The 25,532-nt window shown below is 43.1% G+C and overlaps 3 protein-coding genes across 4 annotated transcripts; 2 read left to right on the forward strand and 1 right to left on the reverse strand.

The window, feature by feature from the left end:
- The first annotated feature begins 188 nt into the window (after positions 1-188).
- On the forward strand, positions 189-7,046 carry rbbp8 (retinoblastoma binding protein 8). Of its 2 annotated transcripts, XM_075452634.1 has the most exons (19): positions 189-298; positions 657-822; positions 906-948; positions 1,039-1,134; positions 1,623-1,714; positions 2,052-2,124; positions 2,469-2,650; positions 2,742-2,837; positions 3,265-3,338; positions 3,447-3,514; positions 3,604-3,811; positions 3,954-4,122; positions 4,240-4,328; positions 4,400-4,517; positions 5,568-5,726; positions 5,840-5,882; positions 5,975-6,062; positions 6,135-6,276; positions 6,445-7,046. In XM_075452634.1, exons 1-19 carry the CDS (start codon positions 215-217, stop codon positions 6,555-6,557), a joined length of 2,103 nt encoding a protein of 700 aa, XP_075308749.1. In that variant the 5' UTR covers positions 189-214; the 3' UTR covers positions 6,558-7,046. The 2 variants fall into 2 exon arrangements, with proteins under 2 accessions (XP_075308749.1, XP_075308750.1); XM_075452635.1 differs by lacking the exon at positions 189-298 and having other exon boundaries at positions 333-822.
- Positions 6,948-10,879, reverse strand: slc35d4 (solute carrier family 35 member D4). The gene is made up of 15 exons (XM_075452636.1): positions 10,670-10,879; positions 10,019-10,065; positions 9,734-9,811; positions 9,560-9,641; positions 9,378-9,455; positions 9,202-9,227; positions 9,040-9,091; positions 8,900-8,948; positions 8,285-8,330; positions 8,135-8,170; positions 7,851-7,885; positions 7,686-7,755; positions 7,466-7,559; positions 7,294-7,358; positions 6,948-7,147 (listed from the first exon to the last, which is right to left on the reverse strand). Exons 1-15 carry the CDS (start codon positions 10,739-10,741, stop codon positions 7,081-7,083), a joined length of 897 nt encoding a protein of 298 aa, XP_075308751.1. The 5' UTR covers positions 10,742-10,879; the 3' UTR covers positions 6,948-7,080.
- A 521-nt stretch (positions 10,880-11,400) lies between these two features.
- nsmaf (neutral sphingomyelinase (N-SMase) activation associated factor) lies at positions 11,401-24,897 on the forward strand. The gene is made up of 31 exons (XM_075452233.1): positions 11,401-11,531; positions 13,548-13,634; positions 14,228-14,306; positions 14,576-14,637; positions 14,918-14,954; positions 15,158-15,208; positions 16,302-16,373; positions 16,549-16,596; positions 16,721-16,773; positions 16,880-17,009; positions 17,121-17,192; positions 17,311-17,419; positions 18,374-18,550; positions 18,643-18,722; positions 18,812-18,902; positions 19,043-19,106; positions 19,255-19,306; positions 19,455-19,575; positions 19,670-19,801; positions 19,880-19,922; positions 20,008-20,174; positions 20,302-20,413; positions 20,738-20,796; positions 21,106-21,173; positions 21,284-21,351; positions 21,426-21,549; positions 21,690-21,773; positions 21,868-22,018; positions 22,692-22,794; positions 23,079-23,188; positions 24,242-24,897. Exons 1-31 carry the CDS (start codon positions 11,494-11,496, stop codon positions 24,334-24,336), a joined length of 2,739 nt encoding a protein of 912 aa, XP_075308348.1. The 5' UTR covers positions 11,401-11,493; the 3' UTR covers positions 24,337-24,897.
- The last annotated feature ends 635 nt before the right edge of the window (positions 24,898-25,532 follow it).

Genomic DNA, 25,532 nt, shown 5'->3' on the forward strand with positions numbered 1-25,532 from the left:
AGAAACTAATTGTTTAATCTTTAATGGTAAAAAGCTGTTCTTTAAAATAGACGTGTGAATGCTAATGAGCAGTTACAGAAAATGTCAAAATAAATGGAAACACACGTTTAACTTTCCGCCACGGGATGGCGACGAAGCTCCGCGTCCACAAGAGTTTCCCAGAAGAAGAAGACTTCCCAGCATGCACTTCGACGCGCGGAATATCGATGATTTGATGTTAGAATATGAGAGTAAAGTCTATTTATCTATCAATTTAACGATTTATCATATTATATTCGAAAAGCTTCTAGCATCTGTTGTAAGTATTTGTCGCGACCTCATGTCATTTATCTTACTTAAGAGTTTGCTGCTTTGTTTCGTTACTTCATGTTATGGATATGAGAAAATAAACAGGAGTTCAGGAAGTATTGAACCTTTTATTCGGAGAAACTGTTAAATATGCACAGCTTTGTACTGTAGAATCTCTTGAACATGAAGTTAATAATTTATAAGCGTTGAAATAGTGAAAAAGAGCATTCGGCTAATTAGCTTTGAGTGTGCCCCGAGACAGTTTAACATATTAAATTGTGTTTATGGGGTTCACACTAACATCATTTTAGTAGCTGGGTTGTTATAGAGTCCTAAGTGTTGAAACCACAAAGGCGTTTTCTGTTCAGGATGTGTTGGTTGTAGCTACAGTAGGTGGGCAGCTGCCTGTGGACGGTATTATAGGTGAATGGAGGATGAGCAGCCCGGGAGACAGCAGTGGGACAACCAAACCAGCTGATCCCTTTGAGGACTTATGGAGGCAACTTGGAGAGTGCCACCAAAATGTACTGAAAGGTGACTGACCCGTGGTGTGTCACACACAAACTCATTTTTGCCCTGTTTACACTTGTAAACGCTGCATTTATTGCTCTTTCCAGACCTGGAGGCAAAAGTGAGCAAGTTAAAAAAGGACCGCTGTCTGTGAGTATATTAAGTCAGTAAGCGGGGTTCATTTTAGCATGCATGTAACATGTTTTCTGTGTTAACTGAGATTAAGTTTGTCCATCACAGAGATGCTCAGAGGCTGGAGGTGTTTTACAATCGCAACCAGCAGCTGAAGGAGCAGAACAAAACCCTGCAGGACACCATCAGTCTTCTGGAGGAAAGGTAGCGTGTCTTCATCACTCAGAAGGATCCAAATTCTTATTGATCGACCGGCTGAAATGTCCGGCTTTGTAAAACATATTTTAGTAGGATCAAATGGAAATGTTTTGCATCTTGCATTAGGAGGGAAATGGCTATGAAATAATGAACTGCTGTCACTCTGTTTTCTTCTTTTTGGGATGGTTTAAAGCGAGCTTTTCTGGATGTAAAATCTATTTTCTTCAGGTGCTCTTTTTTTCATTTGACTCCTGTTTCTAACCATTTGATTTCCATTTCTTTTGTTGTTCATTTTTCTATTTTCAAAGCATATTACTTTGAGCTCTCTGCCCTGATTTTATGGCCTGAAAGCGCTCTCTTTTAACTGCAGACTTGTATTTTTAGACCCCCTCTACTTGATCTGAAAAAAAAAAAAGCGACATTGATTACAACAATTAGCTTTTAGAGTGTTGACATATTGATGTGACGTGTGAAACAATGTTCCCTGCTTCCAGGCTCCGAGCAGGAGAGTGTGATCGATGCGCCATTTTAGAGGAGAACCTGAAAACCAATCAGGATCAGAATCTGCAACTTGTCGCCAAACTGAGTGAGTTTCCTCACGCGATTAAGCAGAGCTCAACACCCTCCTTGATATGAAATAAAGACCAACGTCTGTTGGTTAAGCGCTAACTGTAAATGTTTAATGTATTTGAACAAAAAGGGGTGAAGCATTAAATGTGTGGTTTTTTTGGTTCAGATTTAACATTAGAGCCTCACGGAGCTTTAAACTCTGTCCGTATGAACGTACCGTCGACAAACTTGTGTTCATGGCAGCCCACGGACTTAGGATGACCACACCAGCACACCATCGGATGCAGCCGCTGGTCCAGTAATGGTGTTCGGTGGAACTTGTGTAGAAATGTCTTGTTTGTCGTTTGTTCCAGAGAACGAGAGGAGCGGCCTGGAGGATGAAAACAAAAAACTACAAGCTGAGCTGCGAGCCTTAAAAGCCTCTCCGTAAGCTCCTCAGTGTGTCTACAGTGAAGTTGTGTCCACGTGTTCTTTTTTTTTGATGTGATGATATTTCTAATTAACTAAACATTAAGCAGGTTTTTTTTGTGTGTAGATATAAGTCTTACAGCCAGAACATCACAGTGGTTTCACATCTGGTTTGGATGAATAAGTTCTATATTTAAAACCTGACCAGGATGTGCATTACATGTTCATAGCCCATGCTTTGTCGGGGGAGCAGTGGCTCTACTTTTAGTGGCTGTTCAGTTTGTGGTGTTCTGCACAGGAATACACACCTCCAGTTAAGTTTCAGTTCCCCGTCACACACTGCAGATGTTGTTTTGTGTCAGTTCGGAGCTAAAGGACGCCTCGTCCCCGGAGTCGGAGGAGGGCGTCATCCCAGACTCGCCGCTCGTGCCGAGCTCGCTGCCTGTGGCAAACAAACTGAGGAAACGCAAACGCCCTGACAAAGTTAGGCACGTTCGTTATGCCGAGACGCCTCTGCCGCCGTCTAACAGCTCACTCTTCTACGGTCAGTCCTCGTTAAAGCACCTTCCTCCTTCATCACGTTCCTGAAGGTGCCGACTGTTCTAACATATCTTTTTTTTTCTTCTCTTCTGAAGAGTTGCATAAAGATCTTCCTAAAGCCACAAAGATTCCCGGGAGAGTAGACGTGCTTGTACCTAACACTTGTGACCTGGAAGCATCCCAGATCTCAGGTATGACTTCATTCACCGTTCTTTTATGATTTCATCGCTATCCGAAGGACTTCTAGTTTCTAATACAATAGGGGTTCCTTTCCTATGAAGCCCTCTGTTCCTGCTTGTCCTAAAGAGAAAGGCCCCTATAGGAAGGCATTCAGAATAGCAGTCAGATTCAGCTGGTCGGGCTTTAAATTCACCACTTCACGTAGAAACTGATCAATGAGAAACAAAAAGCAAGCTCCAAACTCGTTATTAACATAATCCACCGAATGAAATAGTTGCTCAGCCTGCTTCTCTGCCTTTTAGACTCACGGGTTCAAGACAAAACCGAGCTGTTTTAGTTCTGTGATGGCCGAACATTCTCAGTCGCCTCTGTAGCTTTGACACATCCAACTATGACAGGTTTTTATTATTCGCTGAACATGTCTCCATCTTGTCTCAGAGGACGAGGAAGACGACAGGGAGGAGGCGGTCGCAGAAACGTGTGGCCTTGAACTTGTTGAGAACCATCGCATGGTGGGTGCCCTGTGAGAGACCGTCACCACTGATGTCGTGAATGCGTAAAAGTTCATTTGAAAAAGGTTCAGCTCTGTTCCTCTTCTGCTTCGACTGTCCTCTCCTCAGAAAACAGAGGCCACTCCAAATCAGAAAAGCGTCTCAAGAAGTCCCTGGAAGCACGCCGTTCGTTTAAAGTAAGAAAGACGACAGCTGACACGCATTCCGATGACGTGTTGATGACGCGGAAAGGCAAAACGCCAAACGTTTGTTTTCCTGCTTTAAGGCCTTACTGCTCCTCCTCCTTTTTGTCCGCGCCGAAACACAGTCCAGACTCGACCACAGAGAGGTCCCCGTCCCTTCTCCCGCGTTTCCAGCGATTTGTAGAAGCAGGGCGAAATGGACGAAGGGGGGAAAGTAACCCAGAGGGTGTGGACGCACAGAGGGAAGACAAACGCATTCAAGCTGAAGTGGTCAACCACACCACCAACAAGGCAAGCGCACTGTTTTAAAATAGTTTTTTTTAATCCATTTCTACAGATAAGTGTAAGAAGCTGGTTTTAAAAAGAGAAACAAAGCAATGAACTGAAGACGAAGTAATCTGTTTTTTTGTGTGAATCCTTTATTGCTCGACAGGTTCAGTCAGAACAGACTGGGACTTCCAGCCAAAAGCCAAATGTTTCTTCAGTCATCAGTCCGGCTTTCAAGAAGCCGCAGAATAAGCTTAAAGGGGACGCGGGTGGGCATAAAAGAACGTCTGTGCAGGATCTGAACGCTTCGCACCGCCAACCTGAAGCAAAACAAGGTGCTTTCTCCACAGCATCAGTTATTTGATGGGATTTGTCGGTTGAGTGTTTCGATTTTTAACAAAAAAAATCCCTTCATGATACTGAAATGTGACCGGTTGAGTCTGCTTTCCCAGCTGAAGAGAAGCACGCCGTGGAGCCGATGTGGAGCATTGACCCTGCGCTCGCTCTGTCCATGTATGACAGCGAGCCGAGAGAAGACGAGGTACAGTCGCGCCACCTGTCTCCTTCCCTCGGCGGGTGAAGTGTGAAATTTTGACAGTTTTTGTGTTGAAGGAAATGGAAGAACAACAGAGTCGTGGAGAGCTGGCGGATACCGACCGCACGTGGGTCAGTCACAGCATGCTTCAGCGTCCGCGAGGAAACAGTCAGGGCAGAAGAGACACAAAGTCCGGTGAGTACAAGACACGCCTTAAAGCACGCTATTACCTTTTGTCACAGCATATAAGTGCCGATCCTTACAACTCACACTTGGACACACGGTAAATGGAGCTCAGACTACCACACATCAGACTGATTTATTCTTAAATATTTGCCGTTTCCTTAGTCTGCTGTACGCCAATGGACAGATGATACTGAGCCCTGTCGTTGGCAGTTTCGCCACAAGTCGTGTCAAAATGCCCCGTGTTGTTAAAATAATACGCCATGGATATGAGCTACTGCTTTCAGGTTCCATATAACTGCTGGAAAGAACAGTTGAAGTGTGTGAAGTTGTGTTCAGAGATATAGATGGGGGAGGATGGCTGACAGAGGGCATGCAACCACTTCTCTGCTTTATCTTCGCATGCCTGGTGCGCTCAAGTCGACGACCCGAGTGGCAAAACGTTCAACGTGTCAGGAATAGCATCTTGAATTTAACTCGCGTATACTCACTTCAAACATGGATTTGTCAGTCAAATTAGGGTGGCAAAAAAAATCCCCCGACAAAATTCTGGTTGTGTATTTTCCAGGTAACATAAATTGTGAGCATGGTTGAAATGATCACATAGAATCCAACGTGAGCGCAGTCGCGACTCATGAGGCAGTTAAAATGTTTTCGATTCCAAAAGCAGGTTACGGGTGTGATTTAATCATCCATGGAAATGACATTATTAAACTGAATCAGAACATTTTTGGAGCCAACTTTAAACGCATTTCACTGGTGGAATAGACCTGTTATTGTTCCTCTTAGGTTGTCGAGACTAGCTCACATCCGAGCCTGGATCCCAGTTGTCCTAATGAGTGACAGCAGTCCATTTTGCCGTCTTTACTTTACTCTTAAGTAAGTTTGTACAAAGGAAAACCGCGACTCCTTTCTGGATTTGTCAGCACAGCTTCCTGTAAATCTGACTTACATTTTCAGACCTCAAACTCCAGCAAATTTGAAACCTTTTGTGAAACGTTTGAAAGGTTTTGTAGTTAAAAAATGTTAATAACTTGACCTTTTTTTTTTCCTTTTTTGAAGGACTGGGCGAGAAGGCAAACGACAGTCTGGACATGATCTTTGACACGACGGCTTGTGGGGACTACAAGTCTTTTAACAGTTCACACTTTGAGAGCCAGCCCTGTGACAACGATGATGAAGACAAGGACGAAGAAGGGGAGAAAAAAGAAGACGACGGCGGTATGTTTTTAGATGGGAAGAACCAGCATGATTTGGCCGGTATTTATAGTTGGAAATACGGATGTCGGCTCATGAACGTGTTGCTTTGTCCTTGTTCGTTCCAACCGAGACAGAACAAGATTCTCACGAAAACGGCGCACGCCAAAGTAAAGCTGGGTAAGAAGCACGTCACTCGTCCACATCTTCGTCTTTTAAGCTCTTGTTTGGGATCGATTGAATGAACAGCAACGTTCCTCTTTGTGCGTCAGACGGCCGACCTTTGCTCACGTGGCGGTAGTTCGCAAGAAAGACGAAAGAAGAAAGCTGAAGGGCACCACCTGCAAGGAATGTGAAGTTGTGAGTATTTTTGAGTTTGAGGCGGACGTTTTTTTTCTCTCGTGCTGTTGAAATAATTGTGGTTTCCTGTAGTATTACGCTCACCTGCCAGAGGAGGAAAAGCAGAAAAAGCTTTCGGCCTGCTCAAGGCACCGCTTTCTGTACATTCCTCCCAGCACTCCTGAAAACTTCTGGGAAGTCGGATTCCCATCGACGCAAACCTGCATCGAAAGAGGTAATCCGACGGCTCCTCCCGATTTAGTTGCGCTTTGTGGTCGTAGCAGATTTGAACTCGTCCCTTCGGGGTTTTTTTTTTTTTTTTTGATACAACGTTGTGAACTGTTTTTAAATTTTTTTTATTATACGCACGGCAGAAGTCAGTTTTCTTTGTCCTCTGTCCCAGGTTACATCAAGGAAGAGAAGAATCCTCAGGCACGGAGACGGAGACGGCAGCCGCTCAACGCTTTCTTCTCCCCAAAGCCAAAACAGCAGCATACTGAAGACGTTTCTCCCTAATCGAAGACGCGTTTGAATCAACTTGTTAATATAAACTTTGTCTGAGGAAAAAACTGTGTTCTTGTGCCAGGGTGGGAAACCAGTGACTTTATAAGGAATGCACACCGTGGCCGAGGGCCTGCCCTGGTATTCACTTAGTAATTTCAGCGTGCTGCCTGGATGAACAGAGCAGCTTCTTTGTGCTTTCACAAGGATTGTGTTTGAAAAATTAAACACAAGACATGTATGTGCAATTTTTCAACTTCCCAAGATCTTCCTGATCCCAAATGTCCACATGTTCCACCAAATTACAGTTGCACGGATGTACTGGGATCAGTCAAAAAAAAGAACCTCAATCAATAAATCTAATTCTTTTAAGGTGAAACGCAGTAAAAAGAAAAAAAGAAGGAGAAATATGTACACAGTTTTATTTGGTTTGGAGATGATCGGAGCACGGAGAAGAAATGAAAGCAATAATAAAAAATGAAAAGTAAAAAATAATCTCTTTATGAAGGCTGGCTGTGAACTCATTTGGAAAGTTTTGTCATCGCAGTTGAGAATCTCGGTCTGAATACACCAGCAGGGCCTCGCCAACATGACTGATGACCACACTGCAAACGACAAAAACAATTTCAGAAAGATTTAATCACAATCCTCTCTATGCTTTTTTTTTTTTTTTTTTTTTCAAATATACACCTGGTACCAAAACAAATCCAAAAGATCAACAAGGGGGAAGAAAGTCGAGCCGAGTTCTTACCAATAGAGAGACGGGGCGTTTGTGTCCGTGTCAAAGATGAACGGGGAGAGGAACATGGCAGTAACCTGAGAGGGCAGAAAGTATCCAAGTGATCAAATCAGCCATCGGTTTTGTCTGTTGGGTGTGATTTTGATAGAAATGATAAAGAATGGAGAAAAATGTAATATTTTACCTTAGACAAAAACATCCATACCCCAAAGTGCTCAAGAGACAACCCGCGTTTTAATTTAACCGTCGCCAACAGCAACAAAAAGCCCAGCAAAGCACTGAGGAGAAAAGACAAATTTCTTTTACATCTATCGTTCAACACATTACCAAGTGATCCGACACTATACAACACTGTCTGAACCGGTTCTGCTTCTCCCACCGGCCGAGAAGACGCGTCGTCTCACCTGGCGCAGCAACCGCAGTGAAATGTGTGGGACTGAAGCGAGGGGAACTCCAGGGCACCTGTGAGGTCACCTGTACGGGGACAGAGATGTGCAGGGTGTAAACGTAAACGGCACGCCGCATGTCCAACCTAAGCACGCGCTACATCAACGCGAGGTTGATCATACCTGTTGGGTGAGCAGCGAGGGCCAGCAGCAGCACACTTGATTTAAGACAGAAAAAAAAAAAAAAGGTATTATTAGATACCTGAAACTACAGCAGCTATTCCATTCCCTCATGAAGAAAAAGGAAAGGGATCTATTGATAAGCCGCCAAAAAAAGAAAGGTGAGCCGGACACATTTCCATTGTCCGGTTTAAAGTGAATAAACGGAGCTGCGGCGTCAGACGTCGTGGTGTGAGATTTGCACCATAGGTGCCGATTTAAATCGAACCATTTAAATGTATTCTTACCTGAACAAGTAGTTCATGCACTGCTGCTCAAAATCACTAGAACGAGATCGCGCACACACACACATACAAAAAAAATAAAAAATCAGTTTATCAATGAAAGATGAGATGTTGGACAGGTTTTTCACCCATTTAAAATGCACTGAGACTGACCTTATGTTGTTGGAATTGTAGTGAACTTGAAACACCCTGTACGCACCTGAAAATGAAATGTTATTCATACAATATTCTTTGCTGCGGGGGGGGGGGGGGGGGTTGGCAGTAAAGCGCCATCTACTACATGTTTTATCACAGTGAAAACACTGAATCCACACTGCGCTCTGCTTAAATTTGGAGACTTAATACACGTAATTGTGGCACACTGACCGACTTTTAAAAAAACGGCCAAATTATTGATCTGGGTGTGTTTGACAATCCAGTGTTTGTTAAACATCAGTACAATGCCAGATGTCGCCGTTCAATGTCCTGCTTGGTGACAGCCTGGGTTTGCCATCTGATGTATCATCGGGACAAGAATCTGTGACAGCCCCCCCCATCCCCCCCCATCCCGATGATTTGATCTGAAACTCTGAAAATAAACTGCTCCAGAGAAGTTCAGTCTTACATGTCCAACCTAAGTCAACGTGGCGATCTGGCCAGGTTAAAAGAGAGCCATCTTCTCGCTTCCTTTCGATAGTCATCAATTGAGCTACTTTGATCTTTAAAAGTACAGAATATCAGCCGGTTTCGCCCCCCTGCTTCTCGGTCAATGTATGTTCTTAGACTTACCAACACAGAACAGATGGCAGACAGCCCACAGGTAACCACTGTAGTCAAACTGCAAAGTGGAAAAACGTGGAAAGTAACGCGGGTCTGCTGCACCGCCAAGACAAAATCCACCATTGCACTGTGTAACGGACAACTGTTACCTGCGGGTCACAGAGAGGAAGGTTGATGGCCGAGAGCAGCATGAGGCAGATGCTGTAGGAGGAAGACACGCATTTATGAATTCGTTTGAATATAAAACAGCCGTGGAACTCCTGGTATTCACCCATCTGAAACTCTGGAGTCCCTGTAATGCAGATAAATACCTGGTAAGTCGAAGCCACGGTGTCTTCTGATGGGAGAACAGAGAGAGGGGGAAAAAAGCAAATATTATTGAGCAGGGAAATCAGGGCTGGTGGCTCATCAACAGTGGCTGTTTATTTTCTGCCATTTGGCTCCCGTGAATATAAGGACAATACAGAAAGGTGGGTGCCGCCCTTACCTCTCTGTGGAGGATCTTAAAGATAACGTAACTGACAACATGGGAGGAATTCTGAAGAGTGAAGAAAAGGGGAATGTCCTGCACAGACAGGGATGTAAAGCACGGGATGTACAGTTTGTGGTAACCATCTTCAAAAAATTAATTAGCTCTAGAAACACCAACTATACTGCAATGTCACTCACTATGCGCGATAAGGCCCTAGAGCCAGCATATATGTTCCCCACAAAGAGGAATGAGCCCGGAAGCCAGGAGAGAGCAGCAGATCTGTAACGCAGCGAGACGAAACAGTCAAATAAAGTTCTCTTGGTGGCGGATAAGCATAAATCCTTCAGTGTGTAGTAAACTCGTAAAGGTACCTGGTGATGCGGCTCATTTCCACCCATCCCAGTTGTCCAGACAGCAGAAGCAGGACCGCTCCAATGAGTGTCTGCCATCTGGAAATAAGAGTTTGTGAAAGTAAACGGTAGGTTTTTCATACACGAATTTAGCATTTTATCACCCATTAACAAGCAACATGTAAAAATTCCGTGTTCAAAAATGTCCCTTATGGTTTCATCATTATTTTCTTCCTGTCTCGAACAACATTTGCACATTTAGATCATTTTAAATGCTCCACTAAGAGTTTGCTTTCAGCCACTTACCCTTGAAATAAGGTTGGATAGGTAAATTTTAACACAGACAGGACAAACTGCAAAAGAAGAAGGAAAAAGGTTATGTAGCCTACTCGTCATTTGCAACTTTGGTGGCACTGAACAAAACACAGCACCAAACCCCATTCATAATCCTTTCGATTCAGTGTTTCTCTCTGTGCAAAGGCCTTGCTCTGCTCTCAAACAGAGCTTTGACTTTATGATTCATTCTTGGCAGGGTTCACTCTTCAGTTCGGCTCACTGTGCATCCATGTTACAAGTTGCTTTTGTTTACTTTCTACAATTACTTCGACCAAATCCGAGAGTTGAGACAGCTTCTGTAACGCTGCTTTGACGTTCATGTTCAGGGCTACAGCGGCACGAAAAGGGCTTTAAATCGTTTTGAGTAAGCGGTTAATAACGATGATGTGGGTTGCAAGGTGATTTGCTCCAATTTTCAAGGAATAAGTCACGTTTGGTTCAAATTGAGACTCGCTCTCCTCGGCCATACTGGAGGTTATCATAAACCTAACAGGTTGCGACTAAAATAAAACTGTCTTAATATTTTAACTGGTCTTAGCTCACAACACCCTAAAACTTCCTGATCTTCCTGATCATGAGCTAAAACTTGATCTGCGGTGTCCGCTCATAGACAACACTCACCTTATTCGTGAAATACGAAACAACGAAAACGAAACTAAACGCGAGGCCAGTAACGTGTCTTCTCCAATGCATGTTGATCTGCACTTACAATGCGGCAGGGACATGATTCCTAAAAGAACTGACACAAAATGAGATAAAACACAGCGTGCTTCATGACAGAAACACTTCAAGATCGGAAACTTCCCACAGTGTTCCCCTGACGACACGTCAAGACGTTGGAGGACAAAGATCGTCTATGTCTGGGATGATGCGTCACTGTCACGCAGGTGATTATTATTTTAGTTTTTTTACCGTTCCAGATATACTTTTTAGCAATCCCCACTCCACCCCAACCCCATTATATTATTCTCATCCTAAATCACTGTGTTTCCCCTTTTAGTGTGTTTTTAAAAAATATATAGCTACTTCCTCTCAATAAGTAAACCAATAAACAAATGCAATGATAATGTAACAAAATTAGCTAAAGCGGTAGATTTGAAGGATGGGTGCGGGAAATGAGAAGAAAAGATAAGTAATACACTGCAACGTGGCCACAGAACTGAAGCTGTTTTTCAGTCATCCCTTTCTATACAGATACATGAAAAGGAAAACACACATGGCATGTTCTAATCACGTTCCTGTAGAATTTGCAATGCAGTGGATGCCACCCCGAAATAGGGTCAGAGGAAAGCATCGCTATTATAGGATCTCTACTTCATACTTTCCCCTGCTGAGGTGTAATTTGTGCGAGAGCCAGTCACGTGATAACAAGCAAGTTTCCGTGTTTACAGAGCTCCGACTCTGGCCGCTCGGTGTTGAGTTTCTGTGGAGGATGCTGAACAGTCATGGCATTTTTTAGGACGCAAGAGCGAACCAAAGAAAGGTTTGTGGTGCTCCGTCTTTTGTCAGCGTGTCGTTGGTCGTGTCGGGGAGGTCACTGTGCGGTAACGGCAGCGGGCCGTTTTCCCTCGCTGCGGATGAAAGTCATTTTCAGGCTGGGCCACTGGGCTAATGAGGCTCGCGGTCAGCTGTGAGATGCCCTCTGCTTATTGAAGTCATGAAGAGCGGCCTCGACTGTCCACGGTCTGTTGTTTAGTGTGAGCGAGAACGGACTGACACGCGCGCAGCTATGTCACACCGGGGAAGTGAAAAATATCCCCAAATGACCTCTTTTTAGTTCAAAAGAGAACAACTGCAAACTAAATGCAGCTTGTTTACCTCACGGGATGCATCTCTGTCGACGCGTTTGTTGTCGCATGCCAGACAGTGTGGAGGCCACGGTTCAACATCCGTTAAAAGCACGACAAGAATGAAGAGATTTACACACAATATGATCTAAGTTTATCGCAAGACTGATATCTAAAGGGCTTCCCTGACTCTCCACGCGCCCTAAATTCAAACTGAGGAGCTGGATGTTCACAGCTTTTTCGGCAGGATGAATTTCTCTGCTCTGAGGAATGAAGGATGAGTGGCTTTTGTCCTGTTTGCTCACTGGCAGGTCACCTGTGGCCCAGTGATGTTATTTGCGTTGTGTAAACCATGCTGAAGCAGTTAGGTGTAGGCTGTAACAAGGTGGTGAATAGAAGAACACCCAATGGAAGCTCATCCGTTGACGTAAAGGCCTGGCAATCCAAGGCTTTCTCAACAGATATCTCTTTCAGATTCCTCTGCGCTCTTGGACTCGCGTTGAATCCCCACAGGAGCCCTAACTTTTATAAAACCTCTCACTCTTTAATGACATTTACAGAGAACCTATTGGGTATCTACAGAAAGAAAATTCAGTGTGGGAGCCGTTTAACTGTGAGAAGGATGTCACATCAAACATTGCACACAAGTTCTGTCCCGCAGGTTTGGTGTGTTCTCTGTGGCCTGTAATCGTTTTTTTTTTTTTTTTGCTTTTGCTGCTGTAAAAGTGGTAAAAACCAGTGTTCGTCAGAAAGTGTGTCACCACCGTTTTCCTCCTGAGACCGCTGAAGTCGTTTTCTAAATTTATCAGTCGTTACTATCTGCTCACAGCTTGCTTCAAAGTTGCTTGTGTTCCAAGTTCTGTAAGGGGAAGTGTAGGTCACAGTTTCTAACCCTGCAGTGAGGTTAACGCAGCTGGGGAGTACTGAGCTCTGTGCCTTGGTAGGCAGAAATATTTCCCACTCTAGATGGCATTAAAATCAGCTTTTCCACTTTATCAGTCAGATTTTCTTATCGTTTGCTGGTATATTACGGCAATAAAATTCCAAAGTCCTGTCAATACTTGAGAAAGCACACTTAATGTTCCCTCTGATCCAATGGGGGAAAGGGCTTCGGCTTCTCAGTCTAAACCCACCTAAAAACACTTAGAAATCCTTGGAAAGGTTAGTAATGCCCCGTGTGAGCGACTATAGGCAAAAGGAAGTTTGACCTGTTCGAGATTTTTGCGTCGATTTGACTTAGCCTGGAAGCGGGAGGGGAAAGTGCAAACATTTCAACCAAAATATAAGCTCGGCTATGACATTTATGCAGCTGCTTTGTCAACAGCCTGTCGTCCATACAAGTGACGCATTATATTTCCGTTGCTTCGACCGCCAATAGTCGCATTTAGGAAGAGTTTGTCTTGACAACTAAATGAATTAAAATCCCCCCCCCCTTCTCTTCCCTACATCTGCAGCAGGACTCTCCGACACTTGCAAAATCATTATTGAATATTGCAATGACGACGACCTGCGATTCATTAACAAATACCTAAAATCGTGTGTCTTAACGAAGGCTTGCTTCCACACCCACACCAGCGCAGGCTGGTTTGTGGTAAAGCGCGTACAGAAGCAGAACTTTCCACTCTCTAGTGGAATGCAGCCCTCATTATTAACGCCTATGCTTGTCCTATTCCGACGTTTTCTAACGTCGCTGTTTTGCTTGTCTTCCCCAGGTTTTCTCTCTTGTTGCTGGATTTGGAGGAATACTTCTTTGAGCAGCACACCGCATACCATGTGACAAGCAGGTCCAAAAAGGAGAGGTAGGTCAAACATTTGAATGGTTTTTCTCCATTTCCATCAAATCCTATAAATTGTGATTTAATGAATTTACTTTGAGAGTTTTATTTCAAACAATGGAAGACATGTCTTCCATAGTTTCCCGTTTTCGTTTACCGTCACAAACATTGTGCATTTCCACTGATGATTGTCTTGTCTCTTGTGGAAAGGAGAGTAAACGGTTAAATACAAAAAACAAAAACAAAGCTCAGAGGTTTAGTCATTGCAAATTTTAATCTACAGAAAATGTATTTCGTACAGAAAACGCAGTTTTCACCAACAGGATCCACAGTAAATAACTTTTATGATTTGGCATCTTAGATTTGGACAAAGCGTCAGTCCAAAAATCTGTTAAACATCTTTGTATCCCAAAACAAAGAGCATTTATTGCATGAAGTAAATTTGTAAAATCTGACCTGAGAGTGACCTTTATTTGTAAAGTACGGAAACTGACTTAACAGTGAACTTTTATTTCAGCATGTTTATCTCATAATAATTTATAGTATCTGTGTTGTATTGAGCTAAAGGCTAATGGTTAGCAGAGCTAACGTGCTAATGCTAGCTGCTCTTCTTCCAGAAAAACCAGGGGTTCCTTCAAGGTTTGTTCCAGGTCTGTCATATTTGACCCAGAGGATATTGCAGAGCCAATTATTAAGGTTTGTTTTGATGTTTATTCTTCTTTTGTCTCTTTTTTTTTTTTTTTTTTTTTTTTATCCACAAATGTATAAAGATGAGAAAAGTAGTTTAGTAAAATCTTCATGCTGGAATCATGTCAGCCATCTTATGTTGGGATCTTTGAAAGCAACGTTACATTCACAGGTTGGCCTAACATACGATGTTGTTTGAGCCACATTTTGGGTGGACTTTAAGTTTATTTCTTTTGGTTGTAGATCACAGTATTTTTTTTCCGTTTCCCTTCGTACAGATCCCTCTGCGAGACTGTAAGAAGATCGAGTGTGTGGAGAAAGAAAACAACCCTTTCAGCGAGTGAGCACAGTTCCACCTCTAAACACCAAACCTGTTTCATTAGTTTGTCAAACTGGTTGGGTTTACCTCACTGAAAATGACATGTTGTGCAACTATACTTGGAAACCAAGTCTGAAACCAGCATCCTCGAGTTATTGGGTTGGAGATTTCCACCGTTTTTGTTTTTATGTACACTGTAAAAAGGACGGTTTTGGTTATTCCATATTTTTAAACATAATTTTGAAATGCAAAGAAGATTCCTGCCATCTCATTTGTGGTTTGTTTTCTATCTTTCTCACAGGCCTAAGCCACCAATCCTGTCTATTTCATGTCAACAGGTGAGGTGTGATTTTTATTTGAAGAATTGATGGTAAGGGTGTCCCCAGTCCTCACGGCTCGTTAAACTTTAATAGGCAGTAAAAAGTTAGTGGTTCTTGCTCGTCTTTGCCCAGATTTGTCACCTGCAGTTTCTGCAGGGTACAGTTTGTTTTGACTGGCTCCCAAAGTAAAAGCATACCTTCCCTTTCACTTTGCGTTTCAGGTTATTTTCATCAAAGAAAGCAACATCATAGCACCTTACCGAAATGAGAGGGTGAGTCAGCTGGAGTTCGGCTTTGGTCACACTCAAACTTGTTTGTTTCTCCTGCAAATCTGTGTGGTGCAACCGCAATGTCATTCTAATAGTGGGAGCCGTGGTGTGAGCTGATCATTGATAGAGAACATTTTAGGTGATCTAATGGCAAGGCAAGGCAATCTAATGGCATGGCAAGGCGACGCGAAAAATATAAACTCAACCATACGCACACCGAAAGAGAAATGTTTTTAACCTGGATTTAAAAGTGCTCACAGTTGGGGCTGATTTCAGTTCTGGTGGTTTGTTCCAGTTGTGTGCAGCATAACAGGTAAAAGCTGCTTCACCGTGTCCAGTTTGAACTCTGGGCTCCACTATCTGACCTGAGTCAGCATATCTCAGAGCTCTACTGGGTCTATACTCTGCTAGCATGTCATTCATGTATTCTGGACCTAAACCATTCTGTGATTTGTAGACGAGCAGCAGAACTTTAAAATCTATTCTGTATCTGACCGGGAGCCGATGTAAAGACTTGAGAACTGGGGTGATGTGATGTGATCTCTTTGTTCTGGTTAAAACTCGGGCTGCAGCGTTCTGAATGAGCTGCAGCTGTTTGAGACTCTTTTGGGGGAGTCCAGTCAGAAGACCTCCTGATCTGTTTGGGACATGAAACCCTTAATTCTGGATATGTTCTTAAGTTGATAAAAGGCTGATTTGATGACTGGTTTGATATGATTGTTGAAAGGCAGGTCTGAGTCTATCAGCACGCCGAGGTTCCGGACTTGGTCTTTAGTTTCTAGAGACAGTGACTCAAGATGTTTACTGACAGCAAACCTCTTCTCTTTGTTGCCAAACACAATGACCTCAGTTTTTTCTTGATTTAACTGAAGGAAATTTTGGTTCATCCACTTTTTGACTTGCTCTAAGCAGTCGCACAATGACTCTATAGGACTGCAGTCATATAGGCTAAACCCTGGAATGAGAGCCTGACTTAGCTCTTTAACATTTATGTCTATAATGATCTGGATTTAACCTTACACGCACAGCTTGTTCCTTTCTTTTATGTTTATGCTCTTTTATGTTCTTGAATAAACTGGTCTCATCACTTTGGTAGGGAACACACAAAGTGACCATTCAGCTGGAAATTTGGAATAAAACAGAAGATGTTGTTCAGACATTATTGCAGGTAAGTGGTTCTATCCCAAAGAATGCTAACGCTACATTAACAGCAGGTTGTACTTTGATGGCGTTGTTAAATGATCCATTTGCCGTATTTGTTTTAGTGCTCTGAATATGTGTGTGTGTGTGTGTGTGTGTGTGCGCGTGTTTTTTCTCCCTTTTTAAATTTTAAAATGTGGTAGCTCCACAGAGCTTCCTGTCTGGAAAAGCTAGGGGACCAGACTGCAATGGTAAGTTTCAGTCTCCCAAGCCTCTGATATGATAAAACAATGAAAAAGAGCATAGATGAGCCACTCTGCAACCTGTATTTTTTTTAACCTATTATTTCAAATATTTCTGCTTGTGAATGTCAAGATCGCTGCTAATCTGCAGTCGCGACTCGCGAGGTCATCATTTGACAAGAACTGGTATGTACAGTACAAGTGAATCAGAATTCTATTATTTTGATTTAATTTTTTTTTATCAACTAAGCAGTGTTGTGGAGTTGGACTGTGATGGTTATCTGCTGCAAAGCTTTCAGAGTGTTGCAGAGAAGCCACACATGGAGTGTGCAGTGGAGATGGTCATGCCTCTGGTGTCCAATCCAGGCCACGTCTGCATAACGGATGAAAACCTCTACTTCCAGCCTCTCAATGGATATCCGGTGAGCTGATAAAGTTGCCACTCAGATGAGGCGGTTGGTAGCAATGTGATACCTGGAGTGCCTTCAGCTTTTTTCTCAGCTGAACAAAAGTAACCTCACGTCTCATTTCAGGAGCATGTGATTCAAATCAAACTGCACAGAGTCAGGAGAATCTACAAAAGACGGCATGGACTCAGACCGCTGGCGAGTGATAGCAGCAGCTGAACATGGATTACGTGACTTCTAACATTAACTGTCACTGTTGTTTAATCGCATAAAGCAGGGCAATTACTTGTGCGCTCACATTTTTGTCCTCGCTCAGGGTCTGGAGGTGTTCTGTACTGAGAACGACTTCTGCTCGGACATCTACCTGAAGTTTTACAACACCGCTGACAGAGATGAAATTTATTACTACATCGCCACTTTCCTGGGTGAGAACACTCAAATTCTTCATCCCAAAGAGCCTAAAGATCAGGGGCTGTATTCCCTATTGTTTCCCTGTATTTGTATTTGATGCTAACAAACGCTGCAAACGTTTGTGTGATAAGGTTGTGACAGGACCAAAACGTCACCCTGGCATATTTGCATTTTTCCAGGTTGCAAAATATCTTAATTTAGTGAGTAATGTCATTTCTGGCATTAGAGCATGTTTGCACTGGGCAGTAGATGAAAGCACGTCTGATTAAAATCAGCCGCACACAAATGCTGACAGCCTCTGTGTTTGTGACACATAGCTCAGAGCTTTATCACATCTTCTCTAATTAACTGAACCTTTTTTGCACTTCTTGCTTTAATATTTCCTTTATTTTTTGTCTTTTATATATTTTTCAACCCTTTTTCTGCCTTTTTTTTTGTTTTTTTGCTTTATTGATGTTTTTGAATACATTTTGCTGTTATCTGCAAATAGTTGTGATAAGTGTGGGCATTCGCTTACATTTTTCCTTCATTCCTTGCTTGTGTCCTTGCACTTGGTCCATGAAGCACAGAGTTGCATTTTCCTGGAAAAAGTGACATGAAGAAAGCTTGATTGATTGATTGTATTAACTGATACAATTTCATCACGAGGAGCAGCTCCTTGCACTTGGAATTTTTACAAATACAGCCCCAGAAGTACTGGAGAAAATGAAAGATTCCTCGGCACTGCGCAGCTTTTGACCTCTAGGTGTGCCAGAGCTGCTGCGGTTTTCTGATCTTGATTATTTTCTCTCTTCTTGTTTCTTCAGTGACCAAAACAGGTGTCTGCAACGTATTTGACTAATTGTATCGCTTGCGAGGGGAAACAAAAATGTACCTTTTATCAAGAAAAAATGGCGTCTGCTATGGTCTGTATGCAGAGATCGTGAAATATAGGAATTTTAAACTACTATTATTTTTTTGGGGTTCAGAAAATCACATGACCGAACACACGGCAGAGAGTTACATGTTGCAGTGGCAGCGCGGCCATCTCAGTAACTACCAGTATCTGCTCCACCTCAACAACCTGGCTGACCGCAGCTGCAACGACCTCTCGCAGTACCCCGTCTTCCCCTGGGTCATCGCTGACTATAATAGTGAACAATTAGGTGGGAAAGTGCTCTGTTTGCCAGTTACAATTAAAAAGGAAGGAGGTTTTCCTCAGTAGTTCATATTCAGCACTTTACATTTTGCTTTTCAGACTTGACAAATGCTGACACGTTCAGAGACCTGAGCAAACCTGTGGGGGCCCTGAATAAAGAGCGGCTGGACCGACTGCTGGTGAGCCGATGAGTGATGAATATTGTTTCTGGGCTGTTAGTGTCTCTAAGAAGCTTCTCCGTATCCACCGCATTGTTCTGTTCACACAGGCTCGATACAGAGACATGCCCGAACCTCACTTCCTGTTCGGAAGTCACTACTCGTCTCCAGGCTACGTCCTTTTTTACCTGGTGAGAGTCGGTATGTCACATTACTTCCCTTTTACATATCATACTTACACATCATGGAAAGTGAAAACGTAATCTTACATTTGCACTTGTTAAATCTGATTCAGCTGTCGATTGTAGGCGAACGTAATGAAGTTGTCCTCTCCCCTTCAGCTCCAGAGCACATGTTGTGTCTGCAGAATGGCAGATATGACCATGCAGACCGTATGTTCAACAGGTAGAATTTTTCCTCTTATCAAAGTGCAGAAGAACCCTTCAATAGCCAAGATTATTGACTTGTAATCTGTAAATTCTGACCCTTTTATTTGGATAAAGGACCGAAGACGACATTTTGGTATTTACAGACACGTTCTCATTTCTTACAGCATCGGTGAAACATGGAAAAACTGCCTGGAGGGGGCAACGGACTTCAAAGAGGTGAAAATGTTTGTTTTCTGCACTTTTCCATCAGCTCCACTGTGGTGGGCAGATCCGGCAAAGATTTGGCTTGATGAGTTTTTTGAAGATGCTACTTCTTAGTTTTTCTATAGCAAATTTTTCTTCACGTGTCTCTCTGTTACTGCAGCTGATTCCAGAGTTTTATGGGAATGACTCCAGCTTCCTGGAAAACCGAATGAATCTCGATTTGGGCAGAAGGCAAATGGGACGATTAGTTGGTGATGTTGTTCTCCCGCCCTGGAGCTCAGGTAAGTTTCTCTTGAGCATCCTTTCCTCTGCCTTGTATCATATTCGCAGTTGTGCAGAGAAGAAGTATAAATGGTTCTTTTGCCGTTGCCCAAGATACCAGCGATTTTCTTCAGAAGCACAAGGCGGCTCTGGAGAGTCAGTATGTATCGGAGCACCTTCATGAATGGATTGACCTGGTGTTTGGCTTCAAACAGAGAGGCAGTGAGGCTGTGGCAGCTCATAATGGTAAAACGGCCACCATCAAGTTTCAACATCAAACGCACAGAGGGCACAGCAACTAATATTTCTCTTACTGTCTTTCAGTGTTTCACCCACTGACCTACGAAGGTAGCATCGACTGTGACAGGTGAAAAAGAAAGTCCTTGAAGAACAGCTCTTCTGAATGTTTCCGTTGCATCACGACTAACTTTCCCCTCCGTCTCCCTGGGAAGCATCGAGGACACCGATCAGAGAATCGCCATGCTAACGCAGATCCTGGAGTTCGGCCAAACACCCAAGCAGCTGTTCACCAGCCCTCACCCACAGAGGATCACACCGAGGTTCCAGAACATCACACGAAGCCCCAGCATCAACTCTCCTGTCAGTGAGCTGTCTCCAGGTAACGCCCCATGAGCCATCTAACACATAAGCTGGATATCTTTAAAAAATAAATAAATAATGTTTTGGCCTCTTATGTGCTGTAAGTCTCGATATTGCCTCAGGAATGAACCCTGTGTTGTCCACAGCTTCTCAGAGTGAGGACTCGTCGTTTGAAGACCTGACTGAGGAGAGCAGGAAACTGGCCTGGGCAAACATGGGAAGTCTGAAGCTTATCTCCAGCCACAAGATCCATAAGGAGTAAGTAGGGGGTCGTCTTGGCTACACCAACAATGAAGCACAAATGTATCGCAGTGTCGCGTGCACATGCCAAAGAAATGAAAGCTCTGGTTCAGACAGTAAGATTTCATCAATGGGCTTTGCACTTGTGTGGAGTGGTGAACATTGATTTGTAGGAGCCTGTGCACTCATGGCTGGAGGACTTCTTCCTCCAGTAAGAAAAAAAAAAAGAAGAAGAGTATAGATCTGCAGAGCATAGCTTGTAGTATAAAGCGTTTCACATTTTATGCCTTTTTTCAGGATGTTTGTGCATGCTTTAACTCATTTTCCCTGTTAAATGTGTAGAGCTGTGACGGGCATTGCTGTGACTCGAGACGGAGCTTCTATTTTCTCTACGTCCCAAGGTGAGACAGAGCATCTAAACCCAGACCCCTGCAAACACCTATTAAAGCAAGACATTCCACGAGTCTAAAAAAAGGAGTTCTGTGCAGAACAATGTTAATAAAATGTACATTTGTAAAAAGCTTGAAAATGAATAAATCTGATTTACATGGATTCAGAATGGGTATAATGCTGCAGCTGATGTTATTGATTATATTATTAATTATCTCAGTGGAACAGGAGAGCAAAATTCAGGTTAAATTGAATAAATGTCAACTTTAGTTTAGGTTGGAATGTTGTGTAAAACTCAACTGTATCATTCCTTATTCCAGACTCAACACTTAAGATGTTTTCCAGAGAGCTGAAGGACTTCCAGAGAAGCATGTCCTTCTCTAACATGGTACACGGCTGATTTTACTCCCCTCCGCATCCCTTCTTGTATTCCTCTCCGGCTCTCTGAACAGTGCACCTGTTGACTGTTTTTTTTTCTTTTTTTTTTTTTTCTTTCAGGCGTTATCCTCGTGCTTGATGCTGTCAGATGGTAAAACTGTGGTGTGTTCTTCGTGGGACAACAATGTGTAAGCTTATTTATTCTGTATGGGCAGATTTTATGGTGACCTCCCTCCCTGACCTGTTGCTTCCTCCCTGCCAGGTACTTCTACTCCATCCCATACGGCCGGCGGCAGGACACGCTGATGGGCCACGATGATGCCGTCAGTGAGATGTGTTGGTTTGATGACCGACTCTACACAGCGTCCTGGGATTCCACCGTTAAGGTAAAGATAAGTAAAACATCGACATTTAAAAAAATACTTAAAGTTCAAAATTCCAGGAGACATAATATTAACGGCGATTTTAATGCGATTTTACTTTTACGATCGTCTTTACAGCTGGTAGTGTGTCGTTTATTCCACAGGTCTGGCAGTGTGCTGCTAACAGCTCATCCAGCCACAAGAGATCCCAGTTTCAGTTGCTGGCTGAGTTGGAGCACGATGCTGGCGTGAGTTAAGATGCTAACTGTAAAAAAAAAAATTAAAAATCCCCACGTTTGTCTGACATCGGATTGCTTTCCGTCTGTAATGTTTCGCGTTAAGGTGAACACTGTTGGTCTGAATCCAGCTGGGACTCTTCTGGTGTCTGGCTGTAAAGATGGGTCGGTCACCATCTGGGACACCAGCAGCTACGGGATTCTTCAGCAAGTGCACTGCCACTGTGGCGCCATTCACCACTTGTCCTTCAGTCCTGGTATGTGTCAAAGCAGCAACTGAAATATTTTTATGCTCGAGTGAAATGATGGTTAGGTTAGAATAAAACTCGATGGTTAGATCACAAACTTTATCTGCTCTGTTGACCCTCACAGTACCTACGGACCTGTAACTTCACAAAAACTACAATTAAATGCTTTAGAAACTAAAATGACACTTTTGCCTTGCAAGCTTAGTCCAAAACATAATATTTGACATCGCATTTGTCTTTATCTCCCTCGTTGTTTTGCTCCTACAGAGCTCATAAAAACACTCAGATTGGCAGCTGTATTCTTTTCACTGAGTTATGAGGAAATTAACTATCAAGAAGAGAGAAAGTGTTCCAAAGAAGTCTTAATTTACTGGCAACACACCTCATTGCTTCTCTTTATTCCACTAAGAACCATAACAAATGATTTCATTGCGAGGTATTTATTAGCTTTAATTCCGACTGGCATCAGTTGGAACACAAACACCCAGCTGAACAAAGGTTTTTGCTGAGTGTGCTGCAAAAGTGAAGTGTGCTGAACTGAGAAACAACATCATCATGAAAATAATTAGCAGGTTTAAAGGTGTAGAAGGATCTGAGCAGCCGAGTATGTAAAGAGGAAATTCGCAGGTTGTCGAGAATTCCTGCAAAGCTGGAGCGCTGTGTGTGCTGTGTGTGTCCTCAGACAGCCGGCACATTCTCAGCCTCGGTGCAGACTCCTGCATGAAGGTGACAGATGTTCAGACGGGAATGGTGATCTCATCAGTGAAGGCTGAGGAGGAGCAGAGGTAAGACGCTCGCCTCACTTTACAGGAGGCTTTCACCACGAGGTCACACCGTTTGAAAGTCTCATCTTGTTGTGTATGCATCTGATAAGTGTGCTACTTCAATGATTATCAGTTTGCTAATTCCAATTCGATACATTTAGAGCTTTTATTAGATCTGGCAGTAAGGAAATCCTGACCTGCTGAGGTTGAGTTGTGTCGTATTGTTATTCCCAATGTCTCCAAAACCTTTAACTTAACTGGTTTGGGGAGGCTGGAACGATTGAGCAGCAACTTTGTGTGTGCAGGTGTTTCTGCTGGGACGGGAACTTCGTGCTGAGTGGAGGACAGTCCGGTGACCTCTTCCTGTGGGACCTGCTCAGCAACACGGTCACCAAGAGGATCCCTGCTCACTCAGGTAGATCTCATCTCATCTTCCCACATTTAACTATCACCTTATACACCTTAAAGCTTTCTATTAATCACTGTAACAACCCACATCAGAAACAACAATAAGTACAACACTCATTTTATTTATTTAATTGACCTAAAGAACAAAAAAATTGTTTTTTTGGGGGGGGGGGGGGTTGAAAACCTTAGCTTAAGATGTAGATCAGTGTTCGCATTCAGTTGGGATTTCACCATGGCGGACAATATAAAGATGACCTCATCACGTTGGACTTAATCTCCGGACCTCGGTTCAGGAGAACCTACTGTGCTACACAGCCACTTAACGGCAGACAGTCTGTCTGTAGCGGGAATCATTTCGTCGAGCACATTTCATCGATCATCTACAATTTGGAGTCCATCATTCCACAGTAAGAAAGATGATCCACAAGTGGGAAACATTCAAGACCGTTGACAATCTTCTCAGGGAGGGAGGTTCACTCCGAGGCCTGACTGTGCGATGCTCAGAGAAAACCGTGGTGTTGTGTCTCAGACTCTACAGGCCTCAGCCAGCATGTCGCGAGACCAAAGTGGAGATTTTTGGACATGATGCACTGCGCCATGTTTTGTAAAACCCCAACACAACCTGTCAGAATAAAACGCGTCATACCAACTATCAAGCGTGGTGATGGAGAGGTGACATTTTGGGCTTTGTTTGCAGCCACAGGACCGTGACACCTTGCAGTCACCGATCCTCCTAGATTCGTTGATCCTTCTATAGTTAAATGTGAAGCTACAGTCCCCACCGTGTATCTGCTGGAAATGCTGTGGTGGGACCATGAGAGAAGTGTGGATAGAACAATGTCCACAACCCTCAATGAGCTGAAGCCACGTTGTCAATAAGAGTTCACATCATCGTACGTTACATTCGAGCTCATCAGTTCTCTGTGTCAAACTCAGAATTAAAAGAGGGTGTACTTTCTTTTTCACATGACTGTATGTTATTGTTTTACACAATAAAGAAACGGCGATGATGTCTATAGATGGTGTTTTTGCTACAGTGTAAGTTGTCCTGTTTGTGCAGGCGCGGTCACAGCCATGTGGATGAACGAGCTGTGCACCTCGGTGATCACAGGCGGAGAGGACAGACAGATCATCTTCTGGAAGATCCAGTGTTAAAGACCCGTTTCTGCAGAACTGAATCCGCCAGCCGGGGAGACGAAACTTGCAGTGCAATATACCGGACTGTACAGGCCAAGTAACCTGCCGACCGGCCGATTAAGAAAAAAGACTTGTGCACCAAACGAGAAGAGGTGAAAGCTTGTCTGTACAGTATGTGGGAGCATACCAGGCGGTGCTCTATAGATGCAGTCATGTGACTCATTGTTCTTTGGGTATTGAGAGAGAAAATGTCTATTTGCATTTTTTTGCATGAGAGCACGAAGCTAAAAGTGTCCTGGCCTTTTTTTTTTTTTTTTTTGTTTTCACTTCTGCTTTTAGCTTGTTCCTCGTGCTTATTGTGTGGATTTTAACTTTTGCTATGCATCTTGCTACTCTGAGGGACAGCTGCGGCCTTCTGAGGATAAAAGCAGATATAATTCATGGATGTATGTTACGCTGCTCTTTTAAATTGGCAATCGTGTTTCTACAGCTTTGTGTATTTTATTCTTTAAAGTGGACACAGTATCAGAGCTTTAGGCCACTCAGGTGTTATTACAAAAAACACAGTTACCTCTAAAACCTGGCTCGTCTCTTTTTAATTTTTTTTTTTTTTTTTTTTTTTTTTTGTGTGTGCATGTTGAGTTGCACAGATCACGAGCGTCATTTTTATTATGTGATCCATTTCTTCTGTGGAAACGGTTCTTTCAATGACAAGGTGGCAGCATGTGGTCAAAGAGCACCAGAAAAAGTGAATGATTTTTATCAGACTGCTTTTAGAAAAATGAGATAAATTAGATTTGTGAGGGGAAGAAAATCGAAGGTGAATTCCAAATACTTTGATTAGACTTTAAAATGATCCTCCGACACAAACCAGTGTTCTGATAATCAAACCTCTAAATTGTGGAGTCAAAGTGGTTGTTTTTGCTAAGAAAAACAAAAAAAAACATCTGCATAATTAACTGAAAAGCAAAAGTCTCATCTCCCTGCATGTTTGAAAAATGCAGAGCTCGCCTCACTGCTCCTTTAAATTCCTTTAAATCCTGATGTTGCACAGTAGGTGGTGCGCTTTACCCAAATCGTGACTGGGGCTTCTCATACCAACTTCCCAGTTCTTCCCAGATAAATTCCCACAAAGGAAACTCCAGTCTGAGGCACGAAAGATATCATCTTTCAAGCAGCGAGAAAACTGAGGACACGTTTTGGAGTAAAGGTTC

Source organism: Odontesthes bonariensis, chromosome 20, assembly GCF_027942865.1.
Source record: "Odontesthes bonariensis isolate fOdoBon6 chromosome 20, fOdoBon6.hap1, whole genome shotgun sequence".
In the NCBI taxonomy this organism is placed as follows: domain Eukaryota; kingdom Metazoa; phylum Chordata; class Actinopteri; order Atheriniformes; family Atherinopsidae; genus Odontesthes; species Odontesthes bonariensis.